The 15,340-nt window shown below is 52.7% G+C and overlaps 3 protein-coding genes across 5 annotated transcripts in view; 1 reads left to right on the top strand and 2 right to left on the bottom strand.

Annotated features, from left to right (window-relative positions):
- The window catches only part of GMDS (GDP-mannose 4,6-dehydratase), a 397,493-nt gene extending 394,469 nt beyond the window's left edge, over positions 1–3,024 (top strand). Inside the window, exons 10-11 of the mRNA XM_064161094.1 lie at positions 1,518–1,586; positions 1,909–3,024. Coding sequence (XP_064017164.1) covers positions 1,518–1,586; positions 1,909–1,971 — 132 coding nt within the window. The 3' untranslated portion in view covers positions 1,972–3,024. The remainder of the gene's footprint in view (positions 1–1,517; positions 1,587–1,908) is intronic.
- Positions 619–6,116, bottom strand: LOC135184896 (uncharacterized). 3 transcript variants are annotated; one of them, XM_064161100.1, is made up of 4 exons: positions 5,862–6,116; positions 5,331–5,482; positions 4,353–4,470; positions 619–3,931 (listed from the first exon to the last, which is right to left on the bottom strand). In XM_064161100.1, exons 1-4 carry the CDS (start codon positions 5,947–5,949, stop codon positions 3,660–3,662), a joined length of 630 nt encoding a protein of 209 aa, XP_064017170.1. In that variant the 5' UTR covers positions 5,950–6,116; the 3' UTR covers positions 619–3,659. The 3 variants fall into 3 exon arrangements, 2 of the variants coding, with proteins under 2 accessions (XP_064017170.1, XP_064017171.1); XM_064161101.1 differs by having other exon boundaries at positions 5,331–6,116; XR_010306254.1 differs by lacking the exon at positions 4,353–4,470 and having other exon boundaries at positions 5,331–6,116.
- A 6,306-nt stretch (positions 6,117–12,422) lies between these two features.
- On the bottom strand, positions 12,423–14,751 carry FOXC1 (forkhead box C1). Its single transcript, XM_064161102.1, has one exon. The coding sequence runs from the start codon at positions 14,739–14,741 to the stop codon at positions 13,056–13,058; it is 1,686 nt and encodes a 561-aa protein (XP_064017172.1). The 5' UTR covers positions 14,742–14,751; the 3' UTR covers positions 12,423–13,055.
- Positions 14,752–15,340: the final 589 nt, after the last annotated feature.

Genomic DNA, 15,340 nt, shown 5'->3' on the forward strand with positions numbered 1-15,340 from the left:
TATATCATTAGTTACTTTTGAGAAGAGACCAGTACCTACCTCTCTACAACCTCCAGTGCTGGTTTGAAGCTAACTGGAATATTTCAATGAGAGAAATTAGATCATTGGTTGTAAAAAGAAAATAATTATGAAGGCTATATCATTCATTGGCTTACTGAGAGGGATAAAGAGCAAAACAGCTTGTTCCACTCTGGTCTGGGACACTGGATCTATTTGCTTCCAGTAGCACAGTATCACAGTATCATCAGGGTTGGAAGAGACCTCACAGATCATCAAGTCCAACCCTTTACCACAGAGCTCAAGGCTAGACCATGGCACCAAGTGCCACGTCCAACCTTGCCTTGAACAGCTCCAGGGACGACGACTCCACCACCCCCCGGGGCAGCCCATTCCAGTGTCCAATGACTCTCTCAGTGAAGAACTTTCTCCTCACCTCGAGCCTAAATTTCCACTTTACTCCACTCTAATATCTCTCCATTAATCTTGGCTAACAGAAAACAACACAAGGTTTGCTGGTTCTTTTTGTTTGCCTGTCCAGGAAAGCAGAGGGAGAAAGAGAGGTTAGCTTTGAGCCCTTCTGGGCAGTTTCATTGTCTGGGAGTCAGACTTAGCCTTGGGTTAGTTTTGTTTCCTTTAAACCTAAACAGATATTTATTGCTACAGATCAGCAAAGTTTGTGAAGAGAGATGCTATATTTTATTAAATCAACTCATACCATTAGAAAAAAGAATATTTAAACACTGGTTTTGAATTTTTAAGGGAATGTTTTGTCTTTTTTTTTCCTTCTCATTCAGCCAGAAATGCAGTGGAAGGAGGCTTTGTCTGTCTTTAATTTTGTTGTGTTACTTTGGATTATTGGTTGTGGCAGCACTTTTAAGAACAGTAAACCAAATATAACCAAAGTCTTGGCTTCTGTAATGGTTTCAAGACAACTTCTTTTCATTTATGAGATATTTAGACCTTTCTTTGCATGTGGATGCTCAAAATATGCTAAGGAAAAAAAATATAGGTAGATGTTCAAAAGCTGTCTGTGTACTACTGTCTTATGTGATTATCCATATTCATACCAGTCAGCATCATCTGCCTGTGATCATGTTTTTATTTGAAAGAGACTCATTGTTATGTTTGCTTGGTGATTTACATTATTTAAACAAGTGGAGGGGGGGAGGAGGGAGGAAAAACGAATTTGAAACAGCTTGTTCAAGAGCATGACTAAGATATATGACAGCGTCTTATGAAGCATTCACCATCACACGTCCGTGAGGCTGGAGCTCAAACCCTCTGTGTGCACCCAGAAAAAATAAATAATAATAACTCTTTCAGTCTGAAATAGCCTGGTGAAAGGATGCTGCCTCCTGGTGATTTACAGGCACATGAGCTGCCACTAAAACTGCGTCTTGAAGAGAAATATTTTGTCCTCCAAAGAGCCCAACAGCGGCTGATGGGTTAGTGTGGGAAGCGGAGAGGTCCGTCTAGGTGGGGAAGGTGGATGCTTATCACACCTCTCTTCTCTGCAGGACTTTCTGCAAGGAGATTGCACCAAAGCCAGGCAGAAGCTGAACTGGAAGCCAAGAGTCACGTTTGATGTGAGTGGCCTTTCTGGTGTGCTTTGTACCTGCTGCATGTTCATGTCCTCTGAAAGCAAGCCACAGGGAGGGGAAGGGAGGTGGCACTTCTGTGTGGGGTGACTTGGCCACACAGAAAGCCCTTTTTCAGTGAACCTGACAGAGTCCTTTCATTGAAGACAGCAGCCACCATAGCAGCAAGGGACCAGGGTTGCTGTGGGAAGAACTCAGAAAAGCCTTGTCTCCTCTCTGTCCTTCTCCAGGGGGCTGGGGGGCTCATTGTGTTGTGCTGCTTGTCCATTCCCTGCACTGGGGCCTCATCTGCCTCTGTACCTCCTCGCAGGAGCTGGTGAGGGAGATGGTGGATGCCGACGTGGAGCTCATGAGGAACAACCCTAATGCCTGAACCCCAGCTGGGCCCGGCAGGAGCTGTGGGACCTATGCTGGGGAGTGCAGCTGCTTGGCCAGCACTGCCATGAGCTGCTGGGCTGGGGAGGGTGGCAAATCCTCCCCATGATGGTTATACTGCTAGCTTGTCTCCGAGTGAAAGCTCGGTTTTATACTCCCCTCCACATTCTACACCCTCCCAGTGCCTCTGGTCCCACACATCATCCCAGGGTCAGCCCTGCCTGGGCTAGTTCAGGATCCTACCATTAACTGGGGAGGGGTCACCCCCATCTCAGCACTGTACCTGAAGAACCAATCAGCCAGTAAGCCTGCTCAATCCCTTTTTTTAATGAAAATTCCTCATTCTGTTACCCAGGCCTTCCAGCACATCCTTAGTACTTTCTCCTACTCAAAACCCAAAAACATTGCCCGGCCCCCACCTCCTCTGCCCCCACCTCCTTCTCCAGCAAAAGCAGCAGCGAACCCCTGGGGCAAACATGGCCTCTCCATCCCCTCCAGCCCCAGGTCCACCGCTTCCCCTCCTCTGCCTTTCCTGCACACTCCTTGTTTTCCTTTCCTGCAGCCTCACCTCCACCCTCACCACTTCAGCTCTGTAAAAGTTGGAACAACTCAGACTAACTCGCAGTGAAATTGCCTTTTGACCACGCTGAATTAATTCCTAATTGCTGGAATCGCTTTCAAACCGCTTTAAGGGGGCTTGTAAGCACTCTCCAGATCTTTATTTCAATGTCAGCCACAGAAAGCCTTTTTGTCCAGTACTTCCCCAGTCTGCAGGTTTAGGGTGGTTTGATTTTTGTCTCACTCCAGAATCAACTCATTCCCCTTTCATCCTCTTCCTGCTTACTACAGTCAGCCCTCAGACAGGAGCTTGAATTATCTCAAAAGATGACTTAAGAAATATAAATAAATAAATAAATAAATAAATAAATAAATAAATAAATAAATAAATAAATACATGTTGGGGGGAAAAAAGAAACCAACAACAAACCCACAACCGAGTAAATGAATTTTCAAGGTGAGTAAATATTTTTGCATGTTTAGTGCCAAGTTACCCGAGTTATCCCGAGGTCGTTGAGCCCATGTGTTTCCCATGGATTTAGAATCTTCCACCCACCAATTTCTCCCACCGTTTCAGCTTTATGCCTCGACGTGAGCTAAGGGGAGATGCCCTGGGGGAGGAAGACACAGTAGTAGGAGAGACACAGAGAGGAGAGAGATCACTTCCGAGGGCACCTCTTGCTTTTGTATTTTGTATTGAGGAGGGCGATGTTCCTGGGAGGAGGGCGAGCACAAAGCTGGAAGCTGTGCCCTGGAGCAATTTAGGGATGGAAGGGATGTGGAGGGGACAGGATGGGTTTCGGGAGCAGCCTAAGACGAACTCTGCTGCAAGAGGAAAGTAGGCATTTGCCAGAGGCGCAGGGTTGGGGTGAAAGTGCAGCGGTAAGAGAGCGATGTCCCTGCTCCGAGCAGACCCTATGCGTGGGAACCTCTGCTCCTCCGACTCCACACAGCACAAACTGAAGCCGAGCGGGACTCGAACCCCCTATCCCATCCGTGGGGATGTCTGCAGCAACCCGCGCCATCTTGCACACCTCGGCACTGACACCCACACGGCGCGTACGCCCCCACGAGTGGGCCTGTTTACACACACCTTCCTGAAATTCTTCCCCTCGAAGGGGCACGAATTCACAGCTGCGGGGAAGGGGGTTGAGGGCGGATGGGGAGGTGGGCGTTTAGAGTCAAATAACAACCCACCCTCCCTTCCCGTGGGTGCGAGTCCTTTGCGTTCCTTGTGTGCCCCCTCGCCTCGCAGCGTTTACACAGCGCGGGGCCACGACTAGGCGTCCCTCTCTCATCGCCGGCCCTGGGGACACGGAGCATGGTGCAGAGAGGGAGAGGAGGGTCGAGCTCTGCCTGTCCCTTCGCAGCCCCTCGGTCGCAAGATGCGGGTGACAAACCTTCGTTTGAAAAATAAAAAACAAGGATTAAACCACTTCTCTGACGAAGTATTTGTGCGTTGCTATTTTTCTCTCGTGGGGGGGGGGGGGGGGGGGGGGGGGGGGGGGGGGGTGCACTGAGAAGTTTGCTGGTACGCGGAATAATAGGTCACATCTCTGCAGAGAGCTGGGAACCTTTCCCGAAGCTGCCAGTTTTCCTTCGACCTCAAGGCTAGGTCTTTTTCCCTTCGGCACCTCTAACCGTGGGGCAGTTAAAAGAAACGTTTTCTGTCCCTGGTTTTTGTTTCGCTACTGGGAAGTGAGAGGGAAAAGGTCCGGGCAGGCGAAAATAGGTTCTAGACGCGGCGGTCCCCCCACTCTGGATGGCTTCTTGCTGCTTTTGTAAAATAACAGTAATAATAATGAATAATAAAGGAGTTACTTGGTCGAGACAGGACAAATCGACGCATCTCAGCACTGCCCCGCTGCTTCGGACAGTTTGGAGGGTCTGAGCTGCCTTTCGGTGTCCTCACCAGCACGGTCCTAAATTGGAATTTCTCCTGAAGTAACGATTTGGGTTGTTTTTTTTTTGCGATGACCGCGGGGTAAACGAAATAAAGTCATCAAAAATCCCCAAACACGCGGCGATTTAGGGCGATGGTCTCTATGTAGCTAACACCTCACAGACCAATGTGCATTACTGTACTGCCGATGCCAAGCGGTCTGTGGGTGCAGGCACATTAGGTACATCCTCCCTCTGCCCGTTTCACCTCCCATCTAGGGTTTTTAGAGCTTCGTCCGGTAGTAATCGAGCATGCCCGCCTTATCCTGTGCCTTTCACCAGTATAGGCAACAAAAGAGGGCACAGTGGTCTTCGCTTGACTTCCCCGGGGAGGTCTCAGCCCGGCAACACCGGCGGAGAAAAGACGGTTGATTACAGAGAGCGTGGAACCAGGGGCCTGTCGAGAGACCCTCGCTGCCTGCTCCAGACCGGCCTGTGCCACCCTACACCGCTACTACGGGGAGCAGCGGAATAGTAACGGCAGCGCTTGGCGGCGGGCCCCGTCGAGAAAAGGAGGTTGGGACGGGCAGAGAGAGGAGAGCGGGCTTAGCTCGGGGCCAGCGAGTCGCTGAGGACCGGGGCTAGCTCGAAAAGACCGGCTCGACCCTGCCCGCAGCTTTCTGGCTCCGCAGCAGCGAGAGCTACAAACCGCGGAGGCCAATCCCGCTCCCCCTCATCAGCCCCTCGCCTCCGCCGTCCGAAGACCGACTTGCCCGAGGTAAAACTGCCCCGAAATCTTTGTTGTTGTTGTTTTAATAGTTCCCCCTCCTCTTCCCCTCCCCTCTCCATCCCTAAGCCTTTCAGGGGATTCAGTGGCTCCGCAGGGAGCAAGCAGCGCGGTGGGGCAGGAAAACAAACCTCGGAGTGGGGGGAGATTGTCGGTCCTGTCTTGGGGTCCACCCACCGCCCTTCTTCTCGTCCCGGTGCGGAGGGGCTGGCGAGACAAAGCCAGGGGGTGTTTCCTCGGGGTCGCGGAGCAAAACTACCATCGCCAGCTAAAATTGCATCTTCTGCTGCAGCACCAACAAAGGGGTGGGTAAGGGGCGGACAGACCCGCTCCTCGGGCACGCACATGCGGGGGTGGGTGGTGGGAAACGGCTCCGCGATTGCGCACGGAGATAAATGGATCAATGGAAGTGTTTTTAGAAAAACAAAATTTAGGGCAAGCGAAGTTCCCTTCCTTTCCCCAGCCCCCCGCACATGAAGCAGCTACACCCCCTGCACGGGCATGGAGGTCACATCCTCTTTCCCATCGACACCCCGGACGGGAGGGCAGGTACCGGCTGCTCCGGGGCACCGCGGGGAGAGAGGATCGGGTGGCAGGTTCTCATGGATGGGGGGTGAGGGAAGGCCTCAGTCCTGCCTCCCGCTGTGACCCACCCCCTTCACCTGCAATCGTGAGATGCCAGAGTGGTGTCCGCAGACACCGGAGGCCAGAGACAGAGCTCCAGGATTCTGACGGGTGGAAGAAAAACATCAACAGATTTTGGCAATTCTTTCGTGATGAGGGCTGGGGAAGAGGTCGCTTCGCAGCAGCAGACGCTAATTGTAACCTTTGCTTTGCTAATGAGTTCGCACCGGTTCATGCCACACTCCGTGTGTGTCCCCCCGCTTCGCTCCCGGCGGAGCTTTTGAGGAAGGGGTGGGGGGACACGACGGATGGGAAACGGTGTCAGGAGAAAGCCGTAATTTTTCTGCAATTCGTTACCGGGTTTAAATCCATCTCATCCTTGTGATGCGAGGCTGGAAGGGCTGTCTGCGAGCGTTTCTATAAATTCTCGCTTTGGAGAAGCGACGAGAGGCTGGTTGGATGAGACGGCTGGGAATGTCCGGTCCTGCCTGCAACCCACCGAGACCTCCAGCCCCACAGCTCCTTCGGTCTGGGGCTCACACCGCCGAAGCGGATAAATGCAGACCTACGCACACATTCACGGGAAAAAAAAGACTTTCACTAGAAACCCACACCAAAAAGGCAGCCTCGAGTGTATTTATACTGGGCAATGTTGCCAGCACCGACGTTGTTTAAACAAATAGCGTTTGCCTCGGACGATATTATCAGTTCTTTTACATTATCGCTCAGTGGAAAAGTGTCTTCTTTTTCCTTATTTCAAATATTTATTTAAAAAAAAAAAACACACACACACACAAAAAAAAACAAACAAAAAACCAAACTCGGACGCTTAGGCGTTCTGGCGAGTAAATAAATCGCAAGGAAGGAGGGCCGGAGGGGAATGCAGTCATGGCATTACTTGTGTGCTCCCCATCTCTGGGACGGCGGCTATAGGACCTGTTTATCCACACACTCATATAAATATCCCGAACTCACGAGTGTCATAATTTGCCCCTTTTTTCCAGCTATTTTAAGAGCTAATGGTTCCAAATGTGTCGGTTTTCCTGCCTTCTCCCCAGAGGACATGGGCGACTGGAAAGGAGCAGGGAATTCCATTTGGCGGGGGGGGGGTGGGGGGGTGGGGTGATGGTGGTTACGTTGCTGCTGTTTTCAGTCGACTGAAAATGGCCTAAAGCGGGTGACCCGAATGTGGTGTAACACATAGCAAAACCTGAACTCCCACCCCCGACACCCAAGGGCCAGGTGAAAGTCTCCAGCAGGTAAACTACGCTGCCCAGCTCGCCTGCTCCCTGTTTCACAAATTGTTCCCTTCTGCCCACCCAAGTCGTTTCAAGCTGTGTTTATTTAGGGGAGAATAAAAAAAAAAAAAAAAAAAAAAAGAAAGAAAGAAAGAAAGAAGAAGAAAGAATAAACCGACGACGGCGACCACCCAATTCCCCTTCAGCCAAGGACCTCGCACCGGTAGCTCTTCCCGTCTACCTCCCCCCTCCACTCCCCAGTCCTACTTCTGGTTAATAGTGATTATTTTGCGGCACGCACACACCGAGCAAAGCACAAATTCACGAATTAGGTGGCCTAGAAAATCGCGGAGGTGCGTGAAAAAAACGCCTTTGCTGGGAGAAGAGATTTCCCCCTCCAAAGAGCATGCCCGATCAATGGAGGTGAGCGTTTGCTGGCTGTCTCCCCATCCCAGGCAGCACCAAACACCGGAGGGTAACGTTGGGAGCAGGCACGCCGCACCCCAAGTGCCACCGGGATGACCCTCAGGAGAACTCAGGCTGCCTTCTCTAGCCTTTCAGGTGGCCAAATGAAGGGGTCCTGCTCTCCAGCCCCGCCTCACCCCACCTCCACTAAGACCCCAGCCTTTGCTACCTCTCTCCTCACCACCAGCCCCCGGCTAGGACGGAGCACGGGCAGCGGGTTCGCCTCAGACCCACACATCGACCCCACAGAACCTCCCCCGCACAAGAAGCCGTCCCCATCTCCTTCTCCCCCCGCCATAAGGCCATTGTTTCGTTCAATTAGTCCCCGCTTGATAAAAAACAATCGCTCGTTAACCCCCGCCTTCCTCCCTCCCTCCGTGTGTTGTGAATGGCGACAGCGTCTCCCTTGACCCCCCGTCTCCTTTTTCTGTCTCTCTGTCCACTGAAAAATGATTCCGCCAAGCTCTGATTGAATTTTATTCCTTCCTGACCTGGCCCGTTTTTATTGCATGGACACCATCAATCTTGACCTAACGCGACGTTTGTTTATTACTTTGGAAAGAGGCAAATGGCTTTATGAGAGCCCCGGCGTAATTAAATCGGGAGGGCTGCGCTCGCCGCCGCTCCGACACCACCGCCAGGGCGTAATCACCGCACAGGCGAAGGGAAGGGAAAGAAAAAAATAAAAAGAGGGGAAAATAAGAGCCCGACAAGGGGCAGGGTGACAAGCACCCTCCTATCCTGGCAGCTTGTGTACAGGCTTCCCGCGAATTGAAGCTTAGCACCTCCCTTACCCCACTGTTTGAGGCTGAGTGGATGCAGAGCGCATCTTGCGCGGCTTACCGCGTACAGGCAGCTGAGCCTCGGAAACACCGACGGCGCTAACAAAACTCCCCTCCCTCAAAAAAAAAAAAGCAAAACCAAAACCACAACAACAAAAAAAACCCACAACAGCCAAAGATCTTAAAATGATTAGATGATGGAAGCATTTAACAGCACAACGAGCAGGAAAAAAACGGGCTGACCACGCCGAGGGGGTTCAATTAATTTACAAGTGAAAATAATTAATAGCTAATGTTCAATTAGCGGTGCTGCTGGGGCGGGTGATTTCGGGAAAGGGGTCTCCAGGTACCTGCCATGTGGCTCCTTTAACTACGCAATCAAGACAACGTCATGAAGCCTGCGCATTGGTACCTTATCCTCAGCCCCCATGAGCGCCCGTTCCGCGCTGTCCCACTAAAACCCACAGGGAACACTTAGAAGTAAAGTCTCCAAGGACCAGGGCGAACCTTTGAGCTGATCCCACTCCCACCTTGTGAGGCAGGCAGCCCGAGCCTCTGCAAGTCTCAGGCTACCCACAGCATTATGAAATTAAGCTCCACTATGTAAATATTCCAGTGCAAACTCTGAAGCACCTTTCCCGAACTAGATGACTCTCAAAAAGGGCTGCAACCATTGTAAAAGGCCTATTTGAAGACATTCTCTGAACTGAGTCTTGTCTCCTCCATCTGATCTGTCCTGTGGAGGTGGGGAAGAGTTTTCTATACATGTCCTGTAAGCTATCAGCATGCACTTCTCTGCTCTTTTTTGGGTTATGACCTTTGCAGAACAATGTGAACTGCAATTGATTTAAGAAGAAATTCTGAAGGTGAAGCTTAAAAAGCAGGATATCCATTTTCTCCACATTTTACTCAGTTTAAGCTACAGGCAAGCAAACACAAATAAGAAAGCACTAGAAGTAGCTGAATGGAACGATCCCTCAAATTAATGACATAAATATGTTATTTTTGTACCAGACCAAAAAAACTAAGGTTGGGAAAAAACCAACAACAACAACAAACCAAACATCCAACCAAAAAAACAAAAACCCAAATACACATACATAAAAACAACGCCTAAGTTCGAGCTAAAATCACGCCAGAGACTGCCGCCCTAACCTGACACTAAAGCACTGCTCTGCAACCAGGCCGAGGCCAAACATCGCCGCTCGCTCTCTGGGCTCCCACCGAGAATTCGGAGAGCCTACGGAGGCACCTTCCAGTCGCTTCCCGGCCGCACGTCCCATTCCCGCCTCTGCACAAGGCTCCGACCGTATCTCTGCCGTCCCTTGGGCTCTGCGGGGACACAACCACAGGTCAGACAGGACTGTGCTCAGGGAAGAGGGACTCAGGAGGGACCAAGGGCCATGCCTGACCTTCTTTCCTCACCAGCAGCATCTCACGGTGGAGGCCGTGGCCCAGCAGAGTGTCCGTGCCGTCTCTGCACAGCTCCCAAACACTGGGCCACCTCCCGCTGCCAGGCCCTCGCGGATTTACCACCTACTACTGGCACTCTCTGCACCATTCGTGTTTCTTTTTTTCTTTGCAAATGATTTCTGCACCGAAAACTATTCCGGGGGGAGGGGAAGGCAATAATACTGATAATTGTTTTGTTTCGTTGCTTTTTTTTCGGTGCTTTGGGTGTTTTGTTTGATTTTCGTTTTTTTTTTACGCGTGTGCGTTGAGCCATTCCTCCACCCTGAGAACCGAGTGGCACCTCCACTGTCATACAAGTTCCTACAAGAAGGAGACTCCCTCCGCGGGGCAGCGGGTCCTGGAGGTTTCCTTTTGCCCCCTCCCCGTCCAGCTCCTCTCACTACTTTCTTATCCAGAACCTCTTGCAGAGCAAGTTGCGCGCCCCCTCAGCGGTGCGGGGGCCACGGAGGGCAGCAGGGCCATTAGCAGTAATTACGGCGCTTTTGGAGCCCCTCCGGCCCCCAGATCGAGCAGCGTTACTGTCAAAGCATCGGGGGGCAAACAAAGACGAGCTCACAAAACTTTTCGCCACAAGCAGCCCACGGTTGAGAAAACTCGAAATACAGGAGAGCCGTCGCCTGCTCGCCACGGAAACAACAGGCAAACAGCAAATGAACTCGCCTCTGCCCTGCCTCTTCTTCAGTTTTATTTCAGTCTCAGGCCGGGGTGCAGGGATGGGGGCGGGAGGGGGGGGGGGGGGGGGGGGGGGGGGGGGTGGGCAGCGTGGAGGAGCGGTGTCGGGAATAGGGAGACTAGAGTTATCCCACCGTTCTCTCCCGGGCAAACAGCTGCCGGAGACAGACGAAGATGCCGCCGCCGGATTCCCATTTCCCGGGAAGGCGGGGGGAGCGGTGAGAGCCGCGCCGTGCCCGCATCCCGGCAGTCTCAGCCTCAGGGAGAAGGAAGAGAGAACCACCAGTACCAGAAGAGGGATAGGGGAGCAGGAGGCGAACCCTGGGTGTAGGGAATGTTTTATTCCCTTTCACCAGTGGAAAAAATGGGGGACCTGTCGTTCAAACGTGCTCTCGGAGCGAAGGTGTCTAGCTTTCACTCGTCCTTTGCCCCAGACTCACCACAACGGGAGGATGATGCAGCTGCGCTTCACCCAACTCAGAAAACAAACAAATATCCCTAAGACCTGTGATCGCTGCCGAGGTGCCAGCACACCAGAAAAAGAAAGTCCCGACCACTCCACACGAAAATAACCAGTCAACCCGTCTTAGCCAACTCCCTTCTGCTGAAGGGTATTTTCTGACTTCGGGGTGAGTGTTTGGAGGGGAAACAGCTTCAACGCAAGGTAACGAGGTTCAACTGTAAACACCCGAGTATTTATTTACAGCGCAAGCCTTAACAATACCACCGCAATTAGTGCGAAGTGTTGCCCTTAGATAAGAGGCACCGATAGGAAACGGCATTATCTCAAAAGCAAACCTTAGGCCTTAAATATCTGCAGTCAAATAATCTTCTCTCCAAGTCTGACTGACAAGGCAGATTCTAACTTAATGAATTTATTGCATTTGGGTAGTTATTTACAAAGGAAGGGGGAGGGGGAGAGGAGGGTGATCCCCATCGCCCTTGGGGTCTTAATTGCAAATTATGTAGGAGGTGAGATTCCTGATCTGACAAGCCATCAGTCTCTGATGCAATATTATTGTATTTTTCTCGATGTAAAGATAAGCGAGAGAGGGAAGGTGGTGAAATAACTCCCAGATAAATATGTAAGAAAGTTTCTTCCGCACAAATTCATTCCAAAGTAATTTCAGTATAAGCAAACAGTGCACTTCCAACAGAGCAGCAGCGCCCTTGAAGGACAGGAGTAAAGTAGAGCTATAAAGGTTTAGACCCTACAACCGCGCTTCAGTCCAACTACTTAATCTTTTTATTCTGAAATAAAATAGGAATTAAATGTATATAAATTAGAGAAGCTGCTTCACGGATAGCACTCCTGGTTCTACGAAGCAGCGATTTATAAGCACACATTATTTAAACTAACACGTACAACAGGATATCTGTCATCTACTATATGCTCGGGGGGTTAGCAGCACATGCAACGGGTATCTGAAGCTATAAATACAATATATATACTAAACTAAATAAAAAGTCAATCCCTTAAATCTAGATAGAAGTGTAAACCCTATACAAGCCACCACAGGCGAAATACACACAGAGATGGATAGCTCGATGTACACAGCTACATGTATTTCCACCTAGTACAGCCTCACGACGTATTTAAGGAGCCGCAGCGCTGTCACACCGCTATGGCCCAAATGTTTCCAGGTCTTGCACATTAATTGCTAAGAAAACGTGTTTGTTTATTTGCCAGCTCAGAACTGCCATGGGAAAGTATTTTACCTTCTTTTTTTTTCTTTTCTTTTCTTTTTTCCCCCCTCAGGCGGATAAGATGAGCTGACGAAGTGAAACATATTACGGAAGGGACTGAAAAGGGATATTTTTTTTTTTTTTGACCTGGTTAAGATACTAAGTGGTTGCTGGAATTCGTGCGGAAGGGAACGAGCTGTTCCAGCTACAAAGTTAATTCTGAAATCCATTTCTTTCTATCTCTAAATCAAAGTATTAAAATACCCAGACGTGTAAAGGGTCATTCCAACCGAATGGTAATTTATTAATAAACAAACAATGCGATACCTTCGGAATATTTTCAACAACAAAAAAAAAATATTGATAGAATAAGATTAATACAGTTTCCCTTTTTATATAGAGTGAAAAAAAAATAATCAGCGTTTCGGTCATTTTAAACGTCACTTTTCAGGGAAGCAGGGGGGAAAAAAACACTTTCTGGTGTTTGGTCCGCAGCTACAAATTAAAAATAAATTACTATGTTGCAATTTACATTTAAAAACAAGTCCTTGTAAAAGAGGGGGGGGGGAAAGGGTGGTTGTGTGAAGCTGATGCTCTACGCTGGATTTTTCGTCCCCTTTTAAACCCGAGGCATGACAATACCGACAATACCTTAAGGGATGGGGAAGGGAGGGGGCTCAGGGGAGAGGAAAAAAGTTTCTGAAAGAGATTAAAATAAAACAAAACCCAAAACAAAAGAAAACAACCAAAAACTTACGTGTTATTGGAGTAACACTGTCCTTTAACAAACCGAAACACGCTCTGCGGCTGTCTCTACTATAGCTTCCCGCGGGCGGGCGCGGATGTGGGGCCGGCGGCGCGGTGCTGCGCGGATGTCCGCACCATGTCCCCGCGATGTCCCCGCGGCGGGCCGCCCTCAAAATTTGCCACAGTCATAGACGAAGGCCCCGGAGGTGCGGTAAAGCGGCTGGCTGCCGGGAAAAGCCATCTGACAGCTGCCGCCGCCACCCCCCGCCCCGCCACCTCCACCGCCGCCGCCGCCACCGGCTCCTCCCGGCGAGCCGCTGAGGCCCAGCCGCGGTGCCTCGAAGACCTCCCGCGGGGCAGCGGCGAAGCCCTGCTGCGGCCCCCCGTAGCCCGCCGCGCCCGCCAGCGGGCCCAGCTCTCCTGCTGCCGCCGCTGCTGCCGCTGCCGCCGCCGCCGCCGCCTGGTTGAGGTACCAGGAAGCCAGGCGGCCCTGGTGCGGGTGGTGCCCCTCCTGCTGGCCGCCGTGCCCCAGCGTCCCGCCGCCACCCGTGCCGCCGCCGCCCCCGGTCCCCCCGCCGCCACCGCCACCCGTGGGCATGGCGTAGTCAGGCAGAGGGTCCTCGGCGGGGCTGGCGGCAGGGGGCAGGTGGCCAGGCCGGTCTGCGCCGCCAGCCGCCGCGTAAAGGCTCATGGCCTGCATGTTGCAGTGGTAGGTGCCGGTGGCGGCACCGGCGGCCGCTTGGCCGCAGGGTGAGCCGTAAACCGAACTGTGTCCCGGCGAGTAGCCGCCGAGAGAGAGGGCAGGCGGGATGCCGGTACGCGGGGCGGCGGCGACAGGGGCCAAGAGGCCGGCGCCCAACTCGGCGGAGGCCTGCGGAGAGCCTCGCAACGAGGTCATGATGTTGTCCACGCTGAAGCCCGGGCCGTGGTGGTGGTGGTGGGGCGGAGGTGGCGGAGGAGGCGGCGGCTGCTGCTGCTGCTGCTGCTGCGGTTCGGGGGCCTCCATGCTGAGTGAGCGGCTGGATGGGAGAGTGCTACGGGGGCTGCCGCTGCTGGAGAGGCTGCTGCTGCTGCTGTCGGGGCTCTCGATCTTGGGAACGGCGCCGAGCGGCGGGGCGGCGCCGGGGGGCGACAGGGGCTGAGGCGGCGAGGCCGTGCCGTTCTCTGTCTTGATGTCCTGGATGCGGACGGGCGGCGGCGGCGCGGCGCTGACCCCGGCGGCGGTGGCGGGGCCGCCCTCGGGCTCCGTGGCGGGCGGCGGAGGTCGCGGCGGGGCATGGTCCTTGAGGTGCAGGCGGTCCTTCTCCTCCTTGTCCTTGACTGCGTCCTTCTTCTTGAAGCGGCGGCGGCGCCGGAGGAAGCTGCCGTTCTCGAACATGTTGTAGGAGTCGGGGTCGAGGGTCCAGTAGCTGCCCTTTCCGGGCTTCTTGTCGTCTCGGGGCACTTTGACGAAGCACTCATTAAGGGAGAGGTTGTGGCGGATGCTGTTCTGCCAGCCCTGCTTGTTGTCCCTGTAGAAAGGGAACCGCTCCATGATGAACTGGTAGATCCCGTTCAAAGTGATCTTCTTATCGGGCGCGTTTTGGATGGCCATGGTGATGAGGGCGATGTAACTGTAGGGCGGCTTCACCATATCCTTGGGCTGCGGCGGCGGCGTGTAGGGCCCGTAGGCTCGGGCCATGCCGGCCGGGTACTGTTCGTGGGCCGGGTGGGAGTACATGCTCATGGGGGCCGGCATGGTCGTGTAGCCCCCGCCGGCCGCCGCCGCCGCCGCTCGGTAGTAGCTCTGCTCACCGCCGAGGTACGGCACCACTCCCAGGGAGTTGGGACTGGACACGGAGTAGCGAGCCTGCATGTCCTCTCGTCAGCGTTTTCCCCCACCCTCCCCGCCGGACCAAACAGCCGCGTCCCTTCCCCCTCCACCCCTCCGCCGCTCCGCGGACCGAGCTGGATCGAGGCGGCAGGGCAACCCCCCCACCCCCCAATCCCCCCCCGGCGGAGCTCGGGGAAAAAAAAAAAGGTATAACGACGGCAGCGCCCCCAAAATTCTCCTCTTCTTTCTCCCAGGAAAGCCCACCGGCGAGCTGCTGCGTTTCCCGAGGAGGGAGGGGTGGCACAAAAAAATTTACAAAAGATAAAAATGGAGGGGGGGGGAGGGCTGAAAACCGTGAAAAAGTTAAAAAATAAAAACGGGGGGGGGGGGAAAAAAATCCAAAAACCAACGATCGCAGCGGAGAAAGCAACTTCCAAACGCAGAAAGAGTATTAAGAAAGTAAAAACCTTTGCAAAGAGGCTCCCACGCTCCCAGTTCCTTGTTCCACGGGGATCTGCAACAAGTTGTCTGCAAAGGAGGGACAAAAGTAGAGGGATGTGTTGTGTTGGCTCTTTTTTTAAGCGAGCAGAAGAAGAAAAAAAATCCACCTTCCCGGTCTCCCGGTGCAAAGCCTCCCTCGC

This window comes from Pogoniulus pusillus, chromosome 21, assembly GCF_015220805.1.
Source record: "Pogoniulus pusillus isolate bPogPus1 chromosome 21, bPogPus1.pri, whole genome shotgun sequence".
Classification (NCBI taxonomy): Eukaryota; Metazoa; Chordata; class Aves; order Piciformes; family Lybiidae; genus Pogoniulus; species Pogoniulus pusillus.

Excerpts from the sequence above, each read along its gene's own strand:
- LOC135184896 (XM_064161100.1), bottom strand. The coding sequence starts at position 5,949 with ATGTTTTTCTTCCACCCGTCAGAATCCTGGAGCTCTGTCTCTGGCCTC. Across the intron at positions 5,483-5,861 it reads CTGGCATCTCACGATTGCAG|AAGATGCAATTTTAGCTGGC; the intron begins GTGAAGGGGGTG and ends GTGCTGCAGCAG. Across the intron at positions 3,932-4,352 it reads ATTTGTCCTGTCTCGACCAA|GTTTGTCACCCGCATCTTGC; the intron begins GTAACTCCTTTA and ends TTTCAAACGAAG.
- FOXC1 (XM_064161102.1), bottom strand. The coding sequence starts at position 14,741 with ATGCAGGCTCGCTACTCCGTGTCCAGTCCCAACTCCCTGGGAGTGGTG.